The sequence below is a fragment of the Lissotriton vulgaris genome, chromosome 7, assembly GCF_964263255.1.
Source record: "Lissotriton vulgaris chromosome 7, aLisVul1.2, whole genome shotgun sequence".
Classification (NCBI taxonomy): Eukaryota; Metazoa; Chordata; class Amphibia; order Caudata; family Salamandridae; genus Lissotriton; species Lissotriton vulgaris.
The window spans coordinates 1,340,705,694-1,340,732,236 of record NC_141695.1 but is presented as its reverse complement, the minus strand read 5'-3'; the positions used below and the strand labels follow the sequence as shown (position 1 = coordinate 1,340,732,236).

General features: G+C 50.6%; 1 protein-coding gene across 1 annotated transcript in view; it reads left to right on the top strand.

Annotated features, from left to right (window-relative positions):
• LOC147703652 (uncharacterized) overlaps positions 1-26,543 on the top strand; it is a 1,900,603-nt gene that overhangs the window by 1,370,489 nt on the left and 503,571 nt on the right. Inside the window, exon 15 of the mRNA XM_086929537.1 lies at positions 8,017-8,070. Within this exon, the coding sequence (XP_086785663.1) occupies positions 8,017-8,070 (54 nt within the window). The remainder of the gene's footprint in view (positions 1-8,016; positions 8,071-26,543) is intronic.

Here is a 26,543-nt window from a genome sequence, read left to right as displayed (position 1 = left end):
GCCACAGACGGCCCGCCCTTTGCCCGGGCTTCGCCCGGCGTCCCGCGACGCGGGAGTAATGATGTAGTTATATACTTGCAGGTGGTGGGCGTGTCCGTGGGCGTGAGCGCCGGGGGAAGAGGAACCAGCTGGGCTACCTGAAGGATGCTGGTCCTCGCAGTCCCCCGGCTCCCTGAAAGTTTTTGTCCTGAGCCTCAACCCGTGGGCCTCAAGCTGGGAGCGTATCACCAGCCCTGCCGAATGCAGGGCTCGCTCACACCAGCGAGTCCTCGTCGAGGGGAGGCTTCAGGAGACGAGCGAGATGAAATGCAGGACGGACTTTCACTCCGTTGGTAAGAAAAACAAACAGCACAGTTCCTCTCGTTAGGTGAGTGGCGTACGCGAAGCGGGTGTCACGAAAGATATTCACAGTAGGTGGTGGGCGTGTCCGTGGGCGCGAGCGCCGGGGGAAGAGCAACCAGCTGGGCTACCTGAAGGATGCTGGTCCTCGCAGTCCCCCGGCTCGCTGAAAGTTTTTGTCCCGAGCCTCAACCCGTGGGCCTCAAGCTGGGAGCGTATCACCAGCCCTGCCGAATGCAGGGCTCGCTCACACCAGCGAGTCCTCGTCGAGGGGAGGCTTCAGGAGACGAGCGAGATGAAATGCAGGACGGACTTTCACTCCGTTGATAAGAAAAACAAACAGCACAGTTGCTCTCGTTAGGTGAGTGGCGCCCGCGAAGCGGGTGTCACGAAAGATATTCACAGTAGGTGGTGGGCGTGTCCGTGGGCGTGAGCGCCGGGGGAAGAGGAACCAGCTGGGCTACCTGAAGGATGCTGGTCCGCGCAGTCCCCCGGCTCGCTGAAAGTTTTTGTCCCGAGCCTCAACCCGTGGGCCTCAAGCTGGGAGCGTATCACCAGCCCTGCCGAATGCAGGGCTCGCTCACACCAGCGAGTCCTCGTCGAGGGGAGGCTTCAGGAGACGAGCGAGATGAAATGCAGGACGGACTTTCACTCCGTTGGTAAGAAAAACAAACAGCACAGTTCCTCTCGTTAGGTGAGTGGCCTACCATTGTATCAATTTCCGCCACGCCGCAGGGAGGCTTACGTCTTTCTGCGGCTCCCCCCCACCCCAAGGTATGCAGCTTTTTAAAAAAAGATTTTTTTTATATACATCCTGCGAGAACCATCACACCCCACAGGTTGTCCCAGAAAACTCTCATCCCTCTGTCTGAGAGGTGGACCCCATCCGGCCCATAAAGTTCAGGGCGTCCTGGGTGAATCAGTCCATGCCTGATTGATTCCAGCCCATTCGTTTTGCAGAATTTATGCATCGAGATGTTCAATTTTCTCCTGGCATTGTCCACCGCCTTGTGGGAGTCAGCACCTCTCCATTGCTTCCTGCTGACCATTTCCGGCCAGACGACCGTCGTGGGGCCGAACCATGCCGATATCCTGGTGAGATCCGTCTGGATGGCTTGTCCAACTGCTTTGCGCCCCAGTTGCGTCAGGTCGTTGCCCCCGAGGTGGATGATGAGGACGTCCGGATGCCACGCCGAGTCTGCCAGTAGGTCGTCTAATGTGGTCAGCAGCTGCTTCCACTTCATCCCTGGAAGCCCCAGCCAGCGGATGTACGTCACTTTGGGTTTGTTCTCCATCTTGTGCCCCGACTGCCGCCACCAGGACTCCATCCTGGACACGAAGGAATGGCCCACCACCCATACCAGACGCGGACGTCCCCCTGCTGAGAGAAGAAAGTAGCATAAGGTGGCCTTCTGCGCACCGGTTGACTGTCTGCAGTGTGAGAAGAAAGTAGGATACGGTGGCCTTCTGTGCACCGGTTGACTGTCTGCAGTGTGGGGGGTGTGGTGGGAGAGGAAGCCCCCTGACACCCTGCCGTACGGCATCCCAAAGTGACTTCTCCCCCCCCTCTCTTTTTTTTGTTTTTTTTGTGTGCCCACTCTGGTGTCACACTAGATGAGGGCGGATGTATGTCTTATATGCCTGAGACCGCCATCTGCCCACTGCCTGGATCCTATCCTCTGGCATGCCATGCTGCGATGCCAAGGTAGCCGCGCCGATCCTAAACGAGTGGGGGGCAAAAGACCTTGGATGCAGCACGGCTTTGGCCAAACTCTGTCGCATTACTGTAGTAAATTGGAACCTACTCAGGTTGCTCCCATCCTGATGTTTAAACAGGGGGCCTTCCCCTGCTGGGTGGGTCACCATGTAGCTCTGCAGGCAGCATACCCCGCAGAGGCCCGCCCCCGGAATGCATTGCAACCGTATGGTCGCGCCCTTCTCTGCTTTGTCCGTTTTTGACCGTCTCAAAGTTATTTCCACTGCCCTTCCCAAGGGCCTGATGTCAGACACCTGAAGGCACCGCGGGCCGGGCCTAACTTGTTGGGAGCTACCAGCTCGCTGATACGGAAAGCGCCAAAGAATGCCGTGGTAAATGCCGCCCTAAATAAGGAAAGCTCAAAGCTGCTGGCTGCCACCCCTTCCAATGCGCCCTGTAACTGGCCCAGTTTATCAAAGTCTATGGGGCGCCTAGTGTCCTTTTTTACCCCTTCTGCTCTTCTCCACCCTTTAATGCTGTTTTTAAATACAGGGATGCTGTGGGGTCCTCCCCTGTAACTAACTTGGCGAAATGGGCGATGGCGGCTAGATGAGCCTGCGCCCATGACCTTGTCTTTTTGGTATCGAACGCCCACTGAACAAATTTCTCTACTGCCGTTCGTGTTCCTGCCCTGTCGTCCAGTGACTGTATGCCCCCCACTCTCATTACTGTGGCTGCATATTTCTTGTATCTCTTGGCTGCATCTGGGGTGAGCGCGTGCATAACTAGTCTGGACAAATCTATCCCCCAGGTCCCACAGGTATGCTGGGAAAGGGGTCATCTCCTTGTCCGCCCCTGGTACCAGTTCTCTGAATTGCTGCACCTGGGATCGCGACCCCTGGTACATGGCGAGCCTTCAACTCCAGGTTCCCCTCCAGCTGCAATTTAATAAACTGTCGCATTAGCCTCAAAGTGTCAGGGCATCTCTCTGCGCCTTTGTTAATGGCCTGCACCACCCCCTTGTTATCTGACCACAGGGTCAACTTCATGTTTCTGAGCTCCTGCTTCCAAATTGTCAGTGCCACTATTATTGGGAAGAGCTCTAGGAATGTGATATTGCTGGTTATGCCCTGCGCATGCCATCTCTCCGGCCACTGGCTCGCACACCAACGCTTCCCCAGAATTGCCCCGAATCCCAGGCTCCCTGCTGCATCTGTGAACAGGGCTATCTGCTTGGCTGTGACCCAACCTTCTCTCCAGATTAGTATACCGTTAAAATCCTGAAGGAACTCGTCCCACATTAGTAGGTCTTGTTTGACACCCGCTCCCAGCCGGATGTGGTAGTGTTTGTGGGTGACCCCTGATGTCAGCTATGTCAACCGCCTGGAAAATACCCTGGCTGCAGGGATCACCCTAGCTGCAAAATTCAGTGTCCCAATCACCCCTTGCAATTCGCGGAGTGTGGCCTTGCTCCAGCCCAGCAACTTCCTGACCTCTTCCCTGGAATCTCTAACCTTGTCTGCTGGCAGCCTGGCCGTCCCAGCTGCGGAGTCTAATTCTATTCCCAAGAAGGTAAGGCTGCTAGTTGGCCCTGTCATTTTTTCTGCCGCTAAGGGGACCCCCAGTGTCCTGGCCAACTTCTCAAAAGCTGCCAGCGTGCTCCCGCATGTGGGAGACCCAGCTGGGCCAGTGAACATGAAGTCGTCCAGGTAATGCAGTTTCCCGCCCTCTGGGTGCCTGTTGTGGAATGTAGCAAACTGCTCAAAGTATGAACACGATATGGCACAGCCCATGGGCATGGCTTTGTCAACAAACAAGTCCCCCTCCCACTGGAAGCCCAAGAGGTGAAAACTGGAAGGGTGGACGGGCAGGAGGCGGAAAGCGGATTCAATGTCCGCCTTGGCCATAAGGGCCCTTTTACCTGCCGCGTTTACCAAATCAATTGCGTCATCCACTGATGCATACCCAACCGAGCAAGCCTCAGGGGGGATCCCGTCATTTACGGAGGATCCTTCGGGAAAGGAAAGATGATGTATGAGTCTGAATTGCCCTGGTTCCTTCTTGGGGACCACACCCAGGGGGGAAACAACTATGCCCCCATGTAATTTTGGTGGGAGGGGGCCCTCAACTCTACCCAGTGATTTCTCCTTGGCCAATTTGGCCCACACCACGTCCGGATGCTGCATAGCTGATTTTAGATTGTTTGCTCCCTCCATCGGCAAGTGGCCCCTAAATGGAATTTTGAAACCTTCCTCAAATCCCTCCACTAGGACCGTCGCATCTGCCCTGTTCGGGTACTTGTTAGCCAACCTGCCCAGCTGTTGTGTGTCAATGGGGGACCTGGCCAGCTGGCAATCTTGGATGTCCTCAAGTCCCCCCCCTCTGTTGCCTTAGGGCTACTGCTTTTACTCTTGGCTTTCTTGTCGCCCTTTCACTCAGCTTGCTCCGGCATGTTGCCGCCGGATGCCTACCTCCGCAGCTTGAGCACATGTGTTGGAATTTACACGCGGAGCCCCATGTGCAATCCCCGGCGTCAAACTTCCAGCATATGGCCGTGGTTCTAGTGGGAGGCCGGGGTCTCCCCGAGGCATGCTGTGACCTGTGGAATGCCTTGCCCCTGCCCTTGTGATAGGTGCTCCGAAAGGACTGGTCCCCCTTTCCCGCCCAGGCTTTCACTTCCTTTGCCGCTAGCATTTTGTGTATAAAGCCTGAGACGTCCTCCTCATTCCACTCCATCTCAGGATACCTCTGCATTTTTAGTCTAAAGCCTTTGTCATACTCCAGCCACGCATCCCCGGGGAACTGTTTCTGCGCCCAATGGATGTTGGCCTCGTAGAGCCATAAGTCTGCAGCGCAGCGCGGGAACTTCTCAACTATAATGCATGCCATGGTCCTAAAAGCATCCAACCAGTTTTCAAAGCTCCTCTCTTTCCTGGAGCTGCACCTTTCTTTCCTGTCTTCCTCTATCCTGTCGCAAGTTGTGAGGTCCAGCCCTTCTAATTGTATCTCAAGCAGGGAGAAAATGTCTATGAATTCCTTGCGCCATATCCTCTCCTTGACTGCCAGGGGGATGAGGCACGCTAAACCCGTGGCCTTGGTTGTTAAGGATGCTGGCCCAGGGGATGGCCTGAGGTAGGAGTCGCCACTTGGAACCTCCCGCATTGGGTTACCTGTTGTACTACCATACCCCTACGCTGCGACCGGGGACACCTGCTCGCCCTGCCCAGAAGGCCCCACTTGCCCCTGTACCCTCGCCTGTCGCGCCCAGCCTGGGTCGATCAAGTGCCATGGAAGGCTTATTGCCTCTTCTGCGCGCTGCTCCCTTGGCCCCCCTGCCCCCTGCCCCATGCCGTTAAGCCATGCAGGGGTCAATGATTTAAGACACTCCTTCACTATGCTTGCAATATGCTCACCATTTGCTGCGCCGCCGGTCTTCTTGCCGTTGTCTGCTGCGTCTGCTGGCACACCCCCCTTTTGCCGCTCCTTCCTCTGGGGGTTCTTCCTGGGCGCCTTCTTCTGGGGTGTGCATTTGCGCCTTTTTGGTGAGGAAGGGCCAGCCTCATCCTCCCCATTGCCTTCTGGCGCGTCGCCTTTCGCCTGGTCTAGGTGCGGCTGTAGCCATTCACTGCCGTGGATTGCTGACACCTCCCGTATTCTTTTCAGCAGCTCTGCGACCTCTTCTGGTTGGCCGTCTGCCATGGCTCGATGCTCCAAGACTTCCAGGGCCTTTCCCCTGTTGATATGTTGCCCTGTGCCCGAGCCGTTCCGCCCCTGGGTGATCTTTGTCGCCTGCTGCTGCCCCGGCAGGTCACTGCGCGGGATGCCCCTGGTTCGCGCCGCTTTGGGCCTAATGTGTCCCGAGTATCCCTCTGTATGGCCGCTCGAGCGGTACCGCCCGATGCGTGCACTTTCCCGGGCCTCGAGCAGCTGCTTCTTATTTCCCGGGGAAGGCGGGGCAGCTCACGCGCTTAGTTTCTGCCTCGCCCGCCTGGCCATAGAGACCTGTCCCGCTCTCCCGACCCTCGCGCTCTCTGCTGCGGAGTGACGGGGACTATTCAATTAAAGGGGCCGCTTCCGGTTACTGCTCTGCCCGCCTGCAATCACCTGGCCCGCTCGCTCAGCCCTCATGCCCTCTCACCTTTGTGGGAACTGCTTACCGGAGGGCCGAGTGGACGCTAGCTCACGGGCCGAATGTGGGCGGCTCCTGCTTGTCGCTGCGGACCTCTCCACCGGCAGCGAGACCATGCACGGCGTTGGTGAGCACCCGGTCTTCTTGCCCCGCTTCAGTTACGCCAATGACCTAGGGCCGTACAGCCACTCTTTTCCTGGTTTCCCGCCGTACTTCTGCGGGGGGGGGGGCAATTCCTGCCCTCCGTCCAATGGCACTATGCGCGCTGAGGCGGCTGGGCCTTGGACCTCCGCACTTGTCTCCGCTCCCCCACGTGGCCCCGGAGGTTCCGTGCCCCTCGTCGGCACCACTGCGCTTCATTCGGGGAATGCAGGGAGAGCCTACCCAAGTAGAGAAAAAAACCTCAGCCGCACTACTCGAACCGGTGATCCAGCGATGGTCAGCTTCTACGATAGTCCTTCCGGGCAGCGCTTCGCCTTGGCCTTTCTCTCTGCAAACTGTCCGTTGGTGCGCCGCTCTCCCTGCTCCCGCCGCGTACTCATTGGCTGCCTATTTGGCGCCACCAGGCACTGTCCACTTCCGGGCGGCTTGGTGCGAGTTTTCCCCCCCCCTTGGCTTCTGGGCACTTTGAAGCGCGCAGAACCGGTTCTCCACTTGGGCACGGCGCGGGTTATGGCATCGGCCCTTTAGCCTCCCCCCCCCCTTCGGGGGGTGCGGCGGCCTATGCAAATACCATCTTCATCTACACCTCTTCAATGGACTTATTTATATTACCACAGTTATCTTTTCAGTCACGCTTTGTTTCTTATTTGCTTTCCGTTTCAAAAGCAGTCAGAGGGTGTTTGGAAAATTGATGACACATTAGCAGCTCCGAATGCCCCGCACGTGCATAAGCAGTGTCTGAGTACAGTATGGCTTTGCAATGTTAATTAACCCCTTCCAACACACGCACTGATAATTTTGCACTCTACAATACAAATATCAGAGGAAACTCATGTAAGGCATACCCCCCACCGGACCACCACCAGAGGGCGCTTTTCAAGGTATGACAGACTAAGTACAACCAGCACGCGCCTCGCTCCTCACTTACTGAAAACCGTGACTTGAAGAAACGGTTCACAGCATCTCATTCCTTCTTTCGTTTAATTGCTTCCCTGTGAAATGGATCCAAAAAAGAACCAGCACGCGCCTCGCGCTGAAAGTATAAACAAAAAATAAAACGAGATGGGAGATGAGGAGGCAGCAGGGGGAGGGGAGAGAGGTGGAGCCTGCAGCCGTTTCCCTTGCGGGAGCAAGCAGGAACCATATGTTAAAGCTCGCTCCCGCAAGGGAATCGACAAACGTGCACACGTCGGCATTGAATGCAACCAAAGGGTTAAGCATTGATTAATTAAATGACTTTTTGGTTGACCAGAACAAGGATTGTGTTTGTTGCTTGAGCAGGGTTTACACTCCCTCAAGCAATAACTCAGCTTCTTTCATTCTTCTATCAAAGTAGAGAGCAATTGAAAAGTTTCAGAATTCGGTCTGACACCTGCAATATATAAAAAAAGAGGAATCTGCTGGTAGACAGAGAATTCCCTAGAAAGATTGTTACTGAAGGTAAGTAACTTTTTGTTTCTGGGCATGATCTAAGATGCCACAACAGTGCTCTGTTTTCAAGTGCAGTGCCTTACATTACAATGTATTTCTCTATTTTCCAGTGGATACTCCACATTCCTGCACTGCAATGAGGTGGAGCATTCTATATATTCTAGTTCAGTGCTTCATATTTAACTCACTGACATAGCAATCCTGAAAGGTTCCACAGTTTGCTCTCTTGCGCACTTGTGTGTCTTATGATAACTTGCAGTTTTCCCATTTTCCTCAGGATCAGAACAGGCCCCTATCCCGTCTCCTAGCTCAGGTGAGAAAATCTCTCTTTTTTCTAAGATGTTATAGGACATGTAAAAGCTTTCCAGTGTATCACCAGTAACTGTTATGTATTGTATTGGAACATTTATATATATCTGTGTGGGGCACTAAAGTGCGCTTGTCTCTAGCATAGCACACTACGCAATGTGGGGTGTGTTGTTAGAAGTGTGTTAACTTAATCTTGATCCTGTGAGGCAAGTGTTGGCATGTTGTGAGTGATGACCACAGAGGTAGGGTTAATATATTATAGGACCCAGAGCTTATCAGAATCATGGATGGAGAAGGGTGGAAGAGAGAGGTGCAGTTTATGGTTTTCATTAAGCTGGCAGATTTAAGCAGATTTTTATGATCATTGTCTATTAAACTGGGTACTGCAAGGTGTTGTCCTTTCTGAGATATTTTGTTTAAGGTGTATGCCCCTGAGTAGGCATAAATTGGAGAGAGAAATTATGGTGTGATCTATTGAGACAGACAGTTAATATCACATGTCTGATTGTCATTCTGAAATGTGAAGAAGCAGCTATAGCATGTAGCTTGTTAGAACCTGCATTGGTGAACAACATTAAAGTCCTCCATCGGCAAGCAGCAGGTGGCAGACTTCCATTCTTAAAAATAAATAACTCCTTGAATAACTAAGGGTAACTCCTAATATAAATGCACTGTTAGTGTTCCTCTGAACTTTATGTTTGTAGGCGCTTTAAACACAAGAATAAATAAACAAAGAGACTCCTCTAAGGGGGGGCTAGAGGGCAGGCTAACAAGATGGCTGCACTGCAGTGAGGCTCCTTCAGCCCTGGAGGAAATATCCATAAAATATCCTGAATTAGCAGAGGTAATTTTGTGGTAACCTGCCAAATCAAGCAGCGGAAGGTCCGAAGAAGTGACACGACCTGCTCATAGTGAACTGGACACGGCGGCGGCCCTACTAGGCGCCTTGAACAATTGCAGCCTGAGAAACGTTGCGCTAACGGCAGGGCCGAGTGAGGCAGGGACCCGCCATTGCCTGCGGTGCCTGAGTGATCGCAGCGGTGTGGGGCAGCTGACGCTACCCGGTAACTCAAGTAAGGTGGAGTAAAAGCTGCGAGCCCGCATGATTGGGGATTGCTCCTGAGGCCATGAGTAGTGCAGCACCCTGTTACGGCCCCGGCGCGGGCTACAGCTACACGAGGCCAGGGGATCCCTGGCCTGTAGAGCTCTGCACAGATCTGTACTGAAATCCAGCTGGGTCAAGCTGCTGCTAGCCGCAAAGGCGACAGACGCAGTACAGGCCTGGCGGGGTCATGAGGCACACACAAGTCGATCTGCAAGAAAAGAAGACGGGCACCGACCAGGCAGTGGGTTCGGGAGTCTGCATCCATGGGCGAATACTGCACAGGCTCATGTGACAGACCAGAAGCGGGCTGAATCCTCGCAAGGCCGGGGGATCAAGGCCTATCGCGCAAAAGCCAGAGCCTTTGCTGCTGCCCGGCCGGGTGCATCCGTGACCTGCATTGGCACTTGCCGCAACACGGACCCTGTGGGGCTGGAGACCGTGGCGGTGCCCCACAGTGAATCACGCCCATCCTGCGATGCAGCAGTGTGGGCCTGCGTCCCTCTGTCAATGCTCACCTGGCGACTGCACCGGGGGGCATCTCCGGGCACCGCTCGTGCGGGGCTCCCCCCTGGCTGCTTCAATGCTCCAGCTGGAATACCCTGGCTCTCTTCCCTGACTGACGCAGCGAGCCGGGGTGTGCTGTCCAGGCCCGGATCCCTGGACTGATCATGCACAGCTGGCCATCCTTATAACTTGCGCCTTGTCCTGCACTCATCTCGTTACTGGGCCCAAAGGCATGGAAGCGCCATCTTAACAATTGTGAAGCGGTGAAAATCAGGAGCAGGGACTTCAAAATCTACATTGTGGACAGCGACTGCCACCCTGCACCGTAGCGACGCGAACACACTGTCTCACCGCTGACGGAGCGTCGCGGCAGGGAGCAAGTGGGACCCCTTGACGCCACTGCTCAGATACTATGACACCATACTAAAGCATGCTGCTAAATGTGGAGAGGGGCCATGGAGCCCATCAACGTAAGCTGCAAAACTGACTGTGCGGTCCCCCAAGGCCATCACCGCCAAGCAAGTGGGCGCTGCACATACATCGCAGGGCGCACGCCAGAAGACAAGAACCTGGTGAGGCACAAGCCGCTTATCTAGCCGCTCCTCAGCGACGAGCACACAAAACGGCCGTACTGCGGATTCCCGGGGCAGGCCAGAACACATGACGCGGTGAGGCTGATTGGGAGGAGTCAGCAGCACGCACCCGGTTGCCGCGCTGGAAAACCTTCTAGTGCGTGGCATGCATCGACGAAATAGCTATCTGTGGGACCAGGGGCCACAGAGACACAAAGCACACACACGTTGACGGGGATGGAAGGCTGCCCCTAAAAGACAACTGTAACTGGAAAATAGACGGACCATACCGCGAGGTGGGAGCAAGCGACCTGTCCTATCACGTACGCCATATCACCTGCACTCGTCCAGCACGTTTGGCAAGTACCACTTTGCAATGTGGAAACTAGATGGAAAGCAAGCTAAGTTATGGTTCCCGCCTGAGGCGGAGCACGATAGGTCAAGCCAGGCAGGACAGGGCTCACACGACGCAGAGATGAAAACTCTGCTGCTCACGATGAAGAACAGCATAGTATCCATCAAGGGGAAAATGGACTCAATGTGCACCAGAATGGACCAAATTACACAGAAGTTGGAGAAGCAAGACGGCAGAATCTAAGAAGCAGAAACCAGAATATCTATTCTCAAAGATGACCATGCAGGACAACTCACAGACATGGACAAACTGCTCAAAGTGATTGCGGCAAAAAATTAAGATCTCTAAGCCCATTCGAGGCGTAATAATATCCGAATCACCGGCATACCAGAAACCACCAATACTGGGAGGCTATAAGACTACGTGGAAAAGCTGCTAATCACCTGTTTTGGCTAGGAAGCCTTTTCTTAAAAGCTTATCGTGGAAAGGGTGCATCGAACACTGGTGCTGAAGTCCCCACCAGGAGCGCCACCCAGACCCATAATCGGTCAACTGCTCAATTATAGAGACTGTGATGTGGCCCTTCACAAGGCGAGGGAAATGAAGGATGTACTCTTCGAGAACAATGCCATATCACTATATCCTGACTTCACGCTTCAAGTCCAGGAAGGGTGGAAAAATTATCTGCCATTCAATAAAAAACTGCAGCAGGAGGGAGTAGGTTGCGGCTCACCTATGACGGCAAACACCACATATACAACACTCCACAACAGGCAGCAGACTTTTTTTTAAAACAGTAAAGGCTTCCAAGAGAGCAGAGCACTCCCCATCAGGTAGCAGAGAGGAACCTTCGCCATATGATGAGGAGTGAGGACTGCTGGCGGAGGCTGAAGGGACACTTACAGCAGCTCAGTTTCTACACTTTCCCCGCAACTAGATCTTACGCTGCTCTCAGGTAACTTTTTGTCTCACATATGTATGGCCTGACGCCACATCGTAGTACTGAACAGATACAGTGAGAACCCTCTGGACAATGAACCTGCATTCCAGGGCCTCCTCATGTACACCATGATTGTGCAGGAGACGATGCCATGCCCCCTAGGACACAAGTCCCAAGGGAGATCCCCTTTCCTTCATTGGGGGGAACTGTCCTTATAGTTAACTATGTTTATTCTTATGTTATGGGAATGTTGAGCGTGTTGTTAACCAGTCGACTTGCTACTTAAGCACACTTCGTCTTTCACAATGCGACTGCCATCATGCCTGATCACCACCATACTTATAAGACGAATATATGCTACAGGCCTGTAGCATGGAACACGTATCAAAGGCAGGGGACAGATGAGACAAAGGTCGAATTGGCGTACACAGCTCTGTTGGGAGGGGTTAGAAGGGCGAAGACTGTACACGGCAAGTTGGGGACGCCGTTGTGGGAGAGACATTTGGGTAACAATATAGGCATTGATAGATTTACAATGCACACAGGCAGCACAGGTACAGCTATCGCTCAGACGCAGACACTCGTTGGTAGGGCAAATACACCCCTCGTTATTAGCTGATGGCAAGCGAGGAACAATATGCAGTTCAAGTGGTACTACAGACATGGAACGTTAGAGGGCTGGGAGACCCTAGGAAAAAAGACATATACTGGCTTATTTGGACAGACATCACATGAGCATAGCTATGCTACGGGAAGCACATACCTTCCCCTCTACTGGGTCACAGTTTGCGGCTCGATGGGCCTCCCACAGATATTTCTCTTCTTACTCGGCTTACTCAAGAGGCACAGCAATCCTCATTAAAAAACGCTGCCTTATGTTGGGAAGGCTCCACAATGATTAGCAGGGGAGATTCTGCATGACGTGGGGTAGGCTGGCTGCAGCATCCATCACGCTGGTGAGCAGCTATGTTCCTAACGTAGATGATGAAGAGTACTTCAATAAGTTATGGCACAAATAGTGAGCCTAGGCTTGACCCACCTAATTTGGGGAGGAGATTTTAACCTAACGCTCCATCCATCATGGTCCCGTTCACATCCCCTGCCACACCACTACACAAAGGCACCTTCGGGCCCGGCGCTGCAGGATCAAGAGGCCCCGACGCCGCCGGCACCTTCGGGCCCGGTGCCGCGGGACACCGTTAGACCTTCCTCGGGCTCTAGATCGTCACCGGTGGGCCTTACGACCCCCCCGGCGTCGGTCCATCAGGTGTCGCCTCCTGCGCCGTCCTCGGGCGGCGCCGTCCCCGATGCCTCCTTCATTCCGGTTCCGGCGTCGGAACCAGCGCCGCTGGGCGCCGCTTTCGATGCTGCTTGGGGAGTTTTACTTCAATGAACCGGCCCCATTAGTTGACAACCCTGAGTATCAGGAGATGGGTGATGAGGAGGATTGGGAGGGGTCTGAGGACCCTCTGACCCGGGAGTGTCAGTCTCATGAGGACTGGGCAGGAGACCTTGGGGAGGCCAGTGGTCTGGACACCTCTCCTGACACTGGCTTTGTCTCGCCTCCTACCGTGGCTTCGGAGGAGGGGGCAACATATAGCGTGGTGTTGATGAGGGCTGCCAAGGCCTTGGGCCTTGAGCTCTCCGTCGCGGCCGTGAGGACTAACCTCCTCACTGAGGTCCTTAAACCGCAGTCAATCTCTGCCGAGCCTCTGCTGCCCTTTAATGAGGCCTTGACCAACGTTCTTTTGGGCACTTGGTCCAAGCCCGCTACGTGTTCGCCCGTAGATAGGAACGTGGCCAGACGCCACCACCCGGCCCCGGGCGACCCATGTTTCCTGTCCACCCACCCCACCCCCGAGAGCCTGGTCATCCAGGCCTCCAATTCCCAGACTGCATTCCCGTCGGCCCCGCCGGACAGGGAATCCAAGAGGTACGAGCAGTTCGGGAAAAAAGATCTTCTCCTCCCTTAGTCTGGGACTGCGGTCTTCCAACACCGCATGCCTCTTGGGCCGCTACACCCACTCTCTGTGGGAAACGGTCGCGGAAGTGCTGCCAGAGTGTCCGTTGGAGGTACGGGCCAAACTCGGCCAAGCCCTTGTGGAGGGCCGAGATGCAGCCAGATATTCTATCCGGTGTGGGCTGGATACCACCGACTCACTGGGCAGAGCGATGGCTACGACGGTGGCGGTTAGGCGCCACGCCTGGTTGAGGTCCGCCAACTTTTCGGCCGATGTCTGAAGTACACTGATGGACATGCCGTTCAATGGCCGTCGCCTTTTTGGCGACAAGGCAGACCATGCGCTTGAGCGCTTTAAGGACTCCAGGGCTACTGCCAAGTCCTTGGGCCTCTCGGCCCCGCGCCAGCAAACGGCTGCCTTTTGCTCTTTTCGTGGCCAAGGAAGGGGCGTCCCCACACGTACCGCCAGCCACACGCCGCAGACTAACTTCCAGCGCTGTGGTGGCCGTGGTAATCGCCGTGGAGGCGGTCGGGGACAACGGCGAGGCCAGTCCACACCCTCCCCCTCAGCATCCGCCTCTAAACCCTCCTAGTCCGTGCTTTTCGGCCCATGTGACGCCAGTGGGGGGCAGGGTTTGCCATCACCACTCTCACTGGCGCACTGTCACTTCGGACAGGTGGGTGCTGCAGATCGTCCGAAGGGGCTAATCCCTCCCCTTCGAGACGACTCCTCAAGCCATGCCACCGCAACACCACCGCGTATCGGGGGATCATTTGCGGCTTCTCCAGGAAGAAGTGTCGGCCCTCTTGGCCAAGGGGCCCATGGAGCGCGTTCCTGGGCCAGAAGTAGGACGTGGTTGCTACTCCCACTACTTCCTGGTACCCAAGAAGGGCAAAGGGGGCCTACGCCCTATCTTGGACCTAAGGAACGTCAACGGCTTCCTCCGGAAGGAGAGGTTCAAGATGCTGACTCTGGCTCAGGTCTTAGCTGCCCTAGACCCAGGAGACTGGATGGTAGCGTTGGACTTGCAGGACGCTTATTTCCACATCCCCGTCCTGCCGGCCCACCGGCGCTACCTGCGGTTCACGGTAGGCCACAAGCACTTTCAGTTTACCGTGCTCCCCTTCGGCCTTACCAGCGCCCCACGGGTGTTCACGAAGGTGATGGCGGTGGTCGCAGCTCATCTGCGCAGGTTAGGGGTTTCAGTCTTCCCCTACCTCGACGACTGGTTGTTGAAGGCGGGATCGCCCCAGACAGTCGTCAGCCACCTCCAGACTACGGCGGATCTACACCTGCTGGGGTTCTCCATCAATGTGCCGAAGTCACACCTGTGCCCCTCTCAGAAGCTCCTTTTCATCGGAGCGGTTCTCGACTCGGCGCAGTTTCGGGTTTATCCGCCCGAATAGCGGGTTCAGGATATACAGGCTTTGATTCCAATCTTCCGGCCTTTATCCTGAGTTTCGGTCAGGTTGACGCTGCGGCTTCTGGGGCTGATGGCTTCCTGCATCCTCCTGGTGCTTCACGCCCGTTGGCGGATGCGGGCTCTGCAGTGGGACCTGAAGTTTCAGTGGGCCCAGCATCAGGGCAACCTGTCCGACCATGTCCTGATCTCGGAGGGCACTGCAAGACAGCTGCAGTGGTGGCTCACGGACCGCGATTGGGTCAGCGGCAGATAGCTCTCCCTTCCCCAACCGGAGCACGTGGTTGTGACGGACGTGTCCCTTCATGGCTGGGGAGGCCACATGGGAGAGGCGGAGATCAGAGGCCTCTGGTCTCCGGCGGAGTCCCGGCTCCATATCAACCTTTTGGAGCTGCGGGCGATTCGTCTAGCACTGAAGGCATTCCTCCCCTCTGTCCGAGGGAGTGTAGTGCAGGTGTTCACGGACAACACCACCGCCATGTGGTACTGCAATAAACAGGGCGGGGTGGGGTCGTGGCCCCTCTGCCAGGAGACTCTGCGCCTCTGGCAATGGCTGGAACATCAGGGCGTGACTCTGGTGGTTCAACACCTGGCAGGTTCTCTGAACGCCAGGGCGGACGAACTCAACCGTCGGTGCATGATGGATCACGAATGGCGTCTGAACTCGGACGTGGCGCAAGGTCTCTTTCTGCGATGGGGAGAGCCTTGGTTAGATCTATTCGCCACCGAAGAGAACGCGCCATGTCATCAGTTCTGCGCGTTGGAATTTCCAAGGCGGCACTCGCTCTGAGACGGTTTTTGTCGCGAGTGGAGTTGCGGTCTGTTGTACGCCTTTCCGGCTATACCACTTCTGCCCAGAGTGCTGAAGAAGATCAGGCGCGACCGGGCACAAGTCATCCTTGTGGCTCCGGACTGGACACGAAGGTACTGGTATCCCGAGCTACTCAGTATGTCAGTCGATCACCCGGTTCGTCTGCCTCTTCAGGGGGACCTTCTGTCGCAGCATCAGGGGACGGTCCTCCACCCGAACCTGTCCAGTCTCCACCTCCATGCTTGGAGATTGAGTGGCGACAGTTGAGGCCATTTGACTTGCCTCCTGAAGTCTGTGTCATCATTCTGGCAGCCAGGCGTCCCTCCACAAAGTGAGTATACGCCTGCAAGTGGAACAGATTTGTGGCATGGTGGACAGCAAAGGCTGTGGATCCTCTTTCTGCCCCTTCTTTCTGAGGTTCTTCTCTTCCTTCTTTCTCTTGCCCAGCAGGGCTCTGCTCTGGGCACTATCAAGGGCTACCTTTCTGCCCTTTCAGCCTTCTTAAGGCTACCTCATCAGCCTTCTTTGTTCAAGTCCCCCATTGTTAACAGATTCTTGAAGGGCATCACTCATATGTTTCCTCCGGTTCCCTTTGTGATGCCTCAGTGGGACTTGAACCTGGTTCTTACCTTTCTGATGTGTGCTCCCTTTGAGCCACTTCACAACTGTCCTCTACGCCTTCTTACGTTGAAGACAGCCTTCCTGGTAGCCATCACCTCTGCCAGGAGAGTGAGTGAGCTCCAGGCTCTATCTTGTAAACCTCCGTTCCTTTCAGTCCATCCGGACAAGGTTGTGTTAAGGACGAGACCTTCTTTCCTGCCCAAGGTGGTCACGGCCTTCCACATTGGGCAATCCATTACCTTGCCCACCTTCTTTCCGCCTCCGCATCCCTCGAGAGAGGAAGAGAGGCTCCACTGTCTGGACCCAAAACGTGCGCTCTCGTTCTATCAGGATCGCACACGTCAGTTCCTGGTGGATGACCAACTCTTTGTTGGTTACGTGGGCGCTAAGAAGGGGAAAGTGGTGCACAAGCGGGCCATCTCGCGGTGGATCATCTTGTGTATCCAGGCGTGTTACTCCTTGGCAAAGAAGGAACCCCCTGTTGGGCTGAGGGCTCATTCCACTCGAGCCACAGCGACTACGACTGCTTTGGGCCAAGGTGTGCCCTTGCAGGACATTTGCCAGGCGGCTACGTGGGCCTCGCTGCACACGTTTGCAAGACATTATTGCCTGGACAGTCAAGTCCGGAGGGATGGCTTCTTTGGCCGTTCCGTCCTCCAGGACTTTCTGGTGTGATTATTGGTTCGCAGACCCACCACCACGGGGTTGGTATTGCTGGGGTATCTATTCTAAGGTAAGGAATCTATCACTAACGTGCCTCTTTCAGAGGCACAAGTTACTACTTGTGTAACGATATATCTGGTAGAGACATTAGTTAGTGATAGATTCCTTACCGACCCACCCATCCTCCCCGTTCTGCGAACCGATATCTCCCCGTTCTGCGAAACAATATCTGTAAGAGACATTAGTTAGTGATAGATTCCTTACCTTAGAATATCCCCAGGCGTCAGACTGGATCCGGAAACTTTTGCGTAGCAGTACCCTTGCTAACGTGTCTCTTTCAGAGGCACAAGTTACTACTTGTGTAACGATATATCTGTAAGAGACATTAGTTAGTGATAGATTCCTTACCGACCCACCCATCCTCCCCGTTCTGCGAACCGATATCTAGGGTTAAGGTCATCCCCTTTTAGGGCCCTAGTTTCATGGCACCAGTGTTGGTTTTTGGCATAGCTCTGCGTTTCTGGCGCGGAAAAGCTGTGTCTAAGAACTGACGCCAGCACGCAGAGGCGGCGTCTAAGTACTCCGATGACGTCATCACAGCGCCCACGACGCCGACGACGGACGCATAGCCGCAGACGACGCCTACCGACGCGCAAGGGTACTGCTACGCAAAAGTTTCCGGATCCAGTCTGACGCCTGGGGATATTCTAAGGTTAGGAATCTATCACTAACTAATGTCTCTTACAGATATATCGTTACACAAGTAGTAACTTGTGAGTTAATTATATAATTGTTAATTAATTATTAATTAGTAATTAAATATTATTAAATGGTATTTTTTATTAATTTTTTTAGTTAAATATATTTTGCTAATCATGTTTTCAATAATTATGTCTTGGTATTTGTAAATGGTTTATATTTATTTAATAGTTACGTTTTTTATTTTAAAAAAAATACATTTATTTATAAGTATGTTAATTTTACCCCTACGCTATCCAACACTTTCCCTACTGTTGATCTCTCTGGAGTGGGAATAGTAATTGTTACCCCTACGCTATCCAACACTTTCCCTACTGTTGCACTCTCGGGAGTGGAAATAGTCATTTTTACCCCAACGCTATCCAACACTTTTCCTACTGTTGCACTCTCTGGAGTTGGAATAGTAATTGTTACCCCTACGCTATCCAACACTTTCCCTACTGTTGCACTCTCTGGAGTGGGAATAGTAATTTTTACCTGTACGCTATCCAAAATGTATTTCATTTTTTTTATTTGTTTTACATTTTTAATAATTGTTATTTATATTATTATTTGATGTATATAAATGTATTTGTAATTTATTATATTTTCATTTATTTATAAGTTATTAAAATAATTTATTAGAGGTATTATTAATGAAGTATATACTATGTATTATATCTTTATTATTATTAGTTTTTATTACAATATTTATTAATTTTAAATATTATAATATATTTTTTACTATATTTATTACATTTATAAGTATTATTTTTTTAATATTCCATGTTTTTTTAATTTATAAAAACGATCTTTTTAAAAAAACGATCTTTTTGACATCGATATTATTTTTTCGATATTTTTGTACTTACCTTGTTAAAGATAGGATCTCGATATTAACGTAATCGATATTTTTGTTGCGATATTTTGGTAGGTAGATATTTTTGTAGTCAATATTTTGTCATAGATTCGGTGTGGGGTGGGAAACAGCCCTGGATCAAATGGAGTGCCCTCACACTTCCGTTTGCGCAGGGTGAGTTTGAGGCACCAGATCCCGAACTTTACTATCTCAGAGCCCATACACATTATGCTGCATACTGGTTTGAGTCACCACCCTTTATGATGCACTTAGCGGGGCTGCAGGGGTATATGGCACCTCTCCCCCTAACAGGGTTTCTGGGAACTGACAACAAGACGTTGGAGGAAAAAGATCAACAGTAGCCTGCACTAATGGGGCATGGCACGCTCTCGCAAAATGATCACAAACTCCCATGCTATATTCCTCATTACTTCCCCTCCAAGACCAACTGGGACTACCAGTCACACAGGAAGGTATTTGCAAGCGAATGCTCCTCAAATATAACAGGAACACATGGGGGACATGTATGCCCACAGGCAATTCAAAGGGGCGGTTCCTCTATATTTGATTGCGTCAGGATGTAAGGCTGCTACTCCCAAGTTCCCGGAGGAATGCCTCACACTGCTCCCATTGCATCAACTGTTGCTAGCTGGGGCATCTCACGCAGTGTCCTGTATGTACAAGGCGACAATAGGGGCAGGAACACACAACAAAGCGAAGGCAAAAATGGGGTGGGAAACAGATTTGGGACACCAGCTGACAGACGAGATCTGGGCATTTTGCTGCTAGCAGACAGAGCGCATCACAACAAGTAGCAGATTTCGGATTATACATTTTAAATTTCTTCATAGGGTGTATTATTCTCCTGTGAAAATGCACAAGCTCCAACTGCGCGATAATGATAAATGCAGCCGCTGCAAACAAGAGGGGGTGGGTTTTTACATTTGCGTGGGAATGTAGGGCCATAGCGCACTATTGGAATGAGGTGGAAGCGGCCCTGAGGGACATGATTGGCGAGCAGCTGGTCTTAACACCTGAGATGGGACTCCTATGGTATTTGCCCGGCTATAGAGGCCAAATAAAACGTCTGATAGCGGTGGGATTGCTCATTGCAAAGCAAACAAGCATTGGCCTAGCCAATAGGTCTTGCCTTTGGGACCTTATAAGTGTTTAGTTATCCAGCACAATATCCGTGGTGCAACAACATCAAGTGTTGCATGGCTAAACACTTATAAGGTCCCAAAGGCGAGACCTATTGGCTATGCCAATGCTTGTTTTTAAAAGCAAGTAAAGATGGACAGCCACCTTAAAATGTTATTTTACATTCTGCCAAACGACATCAAGTTTTTACGAGGGTGAACTGGCCTTTTGCTCAAAGAATTCAACTTTAGAATTAAAATATTTCTGTATGGCCTCACCAGAAAATTTGTTTATCAACTGAAAGATCACATGACCGGTAACAGTACTTTGCTAATTAAACCGAATTTAAATGGCGAGCATTTCCCATACGCATGCGCCACATCGCTTTGATTGCGTTAAGCTTTGCATTACATTCATCAGCCATAAAAGACTACTTCCAAGAAAGTCCACGTGGGTAGGGCTGCATTCTGGTGACAGACAGGCATGCTCAAATGTATTACATCCACAGGTGCTAGATGGTTTTTCAAAAGCAGGAGGCAGTAAAAGAAATTCAAATATGCCACTGTGCACATGTATTTTGGACAGTTACATTTCATTTTGACAATGCCTCGAATTTGGTAAAACTATGTTGACTGGCTTGTGCATCACGTGTTTTGTTTGACGAAGGTCGTACTCCGTGCATCACCAGAGCTGACAACTCTGAAATCACGCGCCCTTTGCGTGAGGCTGAAAACGAAAGTACATTCCAATGACAGTTTTAAAAGCTGCACTGTTCTAAGAGGTCAGGAATCTCTAAAACACCCAACGGTCTTATGATCACTCACTGTAACCTACGTGCCAGAAACCTTTAGCTAAGCGGTTAGACGTTTCTTAAAAAATGCAGCTAGCTGGTAGACAGAGCCAGGCACCCAATCAGCTTTCAAGCAGCAGCGTCAACGGCTTTAAAAAATTATTGAAGCAAGTGAGGTGAAAATGGTAGGAGGGAAGGATAGAAGCAGATGAAGCAGGATGGAGGCGTCAAGCCGGAAAAAAAGAGAAGAAAGACGGAATGCAGAAAGGTGCAGTAAAGGAACAGAGGGTACGAACAAAATGAGTAAAAGGAGCGCTGTACGGGTGACACACATAAGCAACACCAACATCGAAGGCGGGCAGCAGGGGGAGGGGAGAGCTATGCCAATGCTTGTTTAAATCGGGTAGATTTATTTATTTTTGGAGAATTTTTTTTGTCTTATTTGATGTCTGCAAAAAGGAAGGCCCTAACAATCGAGGTGTAAGTAGATATCTGGCACAGCTCTTCACTATTCACTTGCCACTTTGGTTGCCTTAGGAAAAAAAACACAAAAGGCTCAGACAATGGTTCAAGTGTATTGGTAAAAAAATTGAAAATGTAACTGTGGGTAGAGGTCAGGCTGAGAAGAGTAGAGGAGCGCACTGCTCAGTTATTAACTTTCTTCACTGGTTAGTACTGCCTTGGTCGTGTTGGATCTTGTGAAATTTGCGTTCAGGAGTTTGTTGAAAATTTGTTGAAAATTTGTATCCATTGATAGCTGGCTTCTTTCTGTGGCAGGAGCCTGCAAATCCTGCAAGGAATTTGAAATGTTTCTACTCTGGCGACCTCAGGAATTTCAAGATGGAAGCCTAGTATTCCTGGTTCGGATAAATTCCACTCCTCGTTGTTAAATCGACGGCCTTGTTCCATAGGGCAGTCCTTGAAAGAAAGTAGACTGCCTGGAAGAAAATTTGTCGCCTCATGCTGCCTTCCATGTTGTGGTAACGCAGTTTCTTTCTGAGATGCCGCAGGAGGATTCTGTAAATCTGGCTCACGGCCCATTGTGGCTGTACTTCAGAACTGCCGCCAGTTATTTTAACACCTGTTTAGGAAGAGCTAGAAGGCACACCTATGAACATTAACTATTACAGCTTTTACTTCTTAGTCAGTGATCACAACATGAAAACAAGGCTAGAGGTGCTGGATTACACCCACAAATGCTCCGCATTGCATAGAAATATACACGCACACAAAGGATTTCTGCACAACCTTGCACACGCTGATCCTTTCTAAACTGGCCTGCGGTAATATACGTTCCTCACCGGTAACAAACTTGCTCCCCCAAAACCACCCCAGCTGCACCAACGACATTGATGGACAATGTGTATGAACAACCTGATTGCGATAAACCAGAGAGGGGAAACGTATTGTGTAACCCGTTGGATAAGTTTACGATTGATGGTGGACAGTTGTGTTTTGTTAAAAAGTAAAGCAGTAGTGGCTAATGTTTCGCTGCTTCCAGAGCCGCGTCGCTGTCTGTTAAACATTTGGGAGCCTAATGATTTAAGCAAATCGATGCAGGACTGGGCAACGCTGGGTATTGTGTATGCTAAACGAAATGTGGCCAGGGCCTGGGGTTCCCCCGTGTCACCGGCGCTCAGAGACTGGAGCGCGGATATGGACCCTGCAATGGTTGCCGAAAAGACTGTATATTTAAATCGGAAATGCCCGAGAAAATGGGGGAAAATTTGGGGAGCCTGGAATGAATACAGAGGGTATGTTTGTGAACCACCTCCCATGGAAAGTGACACTGATTCGGAATGATACAGAGGGAGGAGGGGATAACCTCGGAGGAGAGGGCATATAATGTATAAATATCTTGGGGTAGTAATAACACTGATTCCACATGCTCAAGTATGATGGCCGCTATGTATTATTTATTAACTGTGCACGACTGGTACGAACAATGTAAACCCTGAAAATATCCAATGTTGAACTTTTATTAACAATAAAAAATGTAATTAAAAAAAATAATAATAAGTAAAGCAGTAAACACAATAAAGGAAAAAGAAAAAGAAGCACAAGCCAGGCAGGCTGCCGGCAGCAGGGGGAGGAGCGTGCGCGGCAGCAGAGGGGGGGAGGAGGGGGGCTGCTTGATTCCCTTGCGAGAGCGATAATTGCTACCATATGGCAGCGCTCGCTCCCGCAAGGGAATCTCCTCACGTGCACGTGTTGCCATTGAAGGCAATGGAGCGCATGCACATTTTAGCCTGAAAAAGGCACTCAATGGCTACAGGTCTCTTACCTATACAGCGCAAGCGCGCTGCGTAGGCGAGACCTAAAAATTCATGTAGGTGGGGGAGGGGCAGGGCGCCCAAATTTAAGGAATGGCTAGCAGAGATGACATACTGTCTGGAGCAAAGCAACATATACTCGCAGCTGCTACCTCCAAGCTCTAGACCCTGTGATATTTTGGAACCTCTCACGACTTAGTTGCAGTGTATGACTACCAGCAAAATTGCTGTATGAGCTCCACCTGTAAAGATCACCCGGCTGACCGTAGTGGCCCAGTAGTAGAATGCTGGGGTCGACCGATTAGACGCACAATGTATAGTGGTGTACAAACTGCCTGCATAACGCTCTCACTGTGTACTGTGATCAGCCTTTTAATGCGAACAAACGTGCTGTACCAAATTGTAGCCCTTTAATGTAACTAAAATGCCTACTGAGTATTGTATGTGTTCTGTTTTTGATATGAAAAATGCAAAAAAAGAAAGTTTAAAAAAAAAGAGACTCCTCTAAGCCTTAATCCTCTTCCTTTGGTTAAACAAGTAAATGTGGCCATCTGCCAAGGGAGGATTTGGGGAGAGGTTGGGTGAGGTGTTAGGGGCTGTCTACCCACTTGAAACAGTATGGAACCACGGATTGGCAATTTGCTGTTTGGAGGGTTCATTTTCGGAACCCATCAAGCTTGCCAACAAGCAAATAGACAGTAGAACGAAGAGGGACAAAGTTAAAATGTGAAATATGACTCAACTGGAGAAATTGTCAGTGATTTTCGTCCCTACATATATAAAGCCTGCCACAAAAAAGGAATGGCTTTAAATGGTTTAAACAGCAGGTCTGTAAGTGGAACCCCGGTGAAACCATACCTACTGGCAAAAACTCACCCCTTATGTAACCCTGCCATGTAATAGGTTTAATTTCTCCACAAGACTCGAGGCCTGATTTAGAGTCTGGGGGAGAGGGTACACTGATGCAACTTTGATAGTGTACCCTGACCCTCTATGCCAAGCCTTCGGTGCGCGTGGGGTCATTACGTTTAGATTTCTTTTTAAACAAAATCTCGATTTGGGATTTTGTTTGTAAGAAAGCAAAAACGTGTTAAAAGTTTGACAGGCATCTATCAATTTGACGGTACTATCCATCACATTTTTAACACATTGACAGGAACCTGTGTGAAGGTGGTGCCTGTCAATTTCTAGTGATGTTTGCAGGGCTAGCGCACATCTCTAAATGTGGCGGACTAGTACGCCATCAGGCTAGGGAGAATTTTTATCTCTCACCATGATGTACCACAAATGTACTATGCAATTTTAAGCAGTCCCTCAGAGGCCTCTTTTGAATCTGAAAAAATATATATATTTGAAGGTTTCGAGAACCGGAGGAAAGTCTCCGGTATGTGCTAAAGAAACCCATACTTATTTTGTCTGTGACAGACCACATGTTGCTACCAAAGCAATACTTGATGCCAAGGTTGGTACCATGGAGCAAATGAAGGCTTAGACCTTTGCTGTATTGTCACCACCTCGATGATAAACTTCACAATTTCATGGTTAGGACGTATCCCAAGTCCCTTAAAATATTTCAGAAACTCCTCTTAAATGCCATGCACTCAATGTTTGCAAGAGCATTTGTGCCATCCAGTGTGCCTTTTGGTCCCGTACTCTTTCCGTCCTCCCACTGTTCCTGCCTATGGTGCTGGCACTGCTCGATCCAGTTCCACCTGGTCCTACGACGACTCCTCACTCGTTTGACCCGATGTTGTATAATATCTGGTATCCCCACGGTATTGTGTATCCCCTGCTCTTCGGCACTTTTCGGAAACGAAATTCAGCCCGGGCAGGTTCAGACAGAAGCATCTGAGCACTGCTCGAGCTGAGTTAGGGGATACACGATTCAACAGGATGTCAAAGTCCGCTCTAGCGATAAATCACCTGAAACGTTTGCACGAAGAGAGACAGACAGAAATAAATAGAGAGACTGAATCGTAAATAAAATAGCAATTAAGTTAATAAACATTGTGAAAGCAAAGAAACTATTGCTGAAGCATATCGAATCGTAACGAAATAACACAAGGGGAATAGAATAGAAACAAGCATTTGCAATGCAATAGGTCTCGCATTTACATGAGTTTGAGCTATTGACATTGCAAATAATAATGCCTTTTATTTTTTTTAAAAACATCTATAAAAGGCATAGTTATTTACAATGCCAATAGCTGAAACTCTTGTAACTGCAAGACCTATTGCATTGCAAATGCGTGTTTCTTTTTTTCGTGCCCCCATCCTCCACCTGCCACTCGGGTCCGTTAGCAGCCGCTACTGCCACAGATAATACAGCCCTACTTTAAATGTGGGTGTGGACATCAACAAGGTACTATTGTACTTGAAAATGGGAGAGTCAAGAGAAATTCCTGGAGGAGCAGTACTATAGTCTAGCCAGACTACATTTTTTACAACCCAGCTTTGAAGAAAGTCACGCACCACACCATCCCACTCAGAAAAACTGAATTAGAATTATACAGAAACCAACACAGGCAGGGAATAGCGACAAATATTTCAACCAGTAAGCAACGTTCTTGAAACAAGAGTGCATACACCACACTTGACACCATGACAGATTCCACACAATTAATGTGGAAGGAATGTAAACATTAAACAAGCACACACAAAACATATATTTTAAAGCATTTTCTACTTACCTCAGCTGCCAGATAGGGTCATATTCCAGCTAATTGTACTCCATTTTTATACTACACTAATAGTGTGATAAAAAAAAACCTGACTGAAAACAAGGAAATAAGTGCCTCAACCAACATCCTTAAGGACGAGCTGCCCCTGTGTTCCTGGCACTGACTTTGCCACCTCTGAGGTCAGGGGTCACACAGGGCAAGTCAGGGGTCACATATGTGACCCCAAAATGATGCCCATGAGTACACTCAGGTAAAATAGAAGCGAGCCCGCTCAGTGAATCTTTTGAGTGGGAGGCAACAGCCACCTGCCCACCCACATCCCTGATACTCCCTGTAGATTATGAATCTGTAGGTATTACTACACTAGCGCGCTGAAGACATGTCTGCGCAACCATATAGGAGAGGATGAGAAATCTTGAAGATACTCATTAGCTGTATCAAGGCTGCTATGGAGTGGAGTAACAGAAATAAGTATGATTGTATATTAAATTCTGCATTTAAAGATTTGGGCTAGCACCTGCCCAGCACTAGTAAAAAACATATCACACACTTACACAGACCAAGGTCAAGAGTGCGGGCGTTCTCTTACATCACTCCTAAAGTATCTAAACTGTAGACCTGGCTTTTCAATTAATCAACCTAAGCTAGGCCAGGCTAGACACACACACCTGCTAGTTTTTTGGGCTAAGGGCTGAGTTTTAGGGTTCAGGGTGGGGGGTTAGGGGTGTCTGTCTGTATGTTGGTGTGCTGTTTGTGTTCACTGCTCTGTCTTTGCCTTGTCAGAAAGTGTGATTTGTGTGTCTGCTGATATGTTGGTGAGATGTGTGTATCTGTCTATATGTTGGTGTCTATACTTTTATCCATATGTTGGATTTCTGTTTGTGTCTTGTCACTCATTGTCGTGTGCGTGTCAGTCAATATATTGGGTATTATCTGAGTATCAGTTTGTTGTTTTTAGGGCTCGGCCTACGTCACCACTTCGTCAGAAGTGGGGCGGAGCTCCGAGTCGTATTGTTACGGGGCTCAGAATAGTGAAGTAAAAAT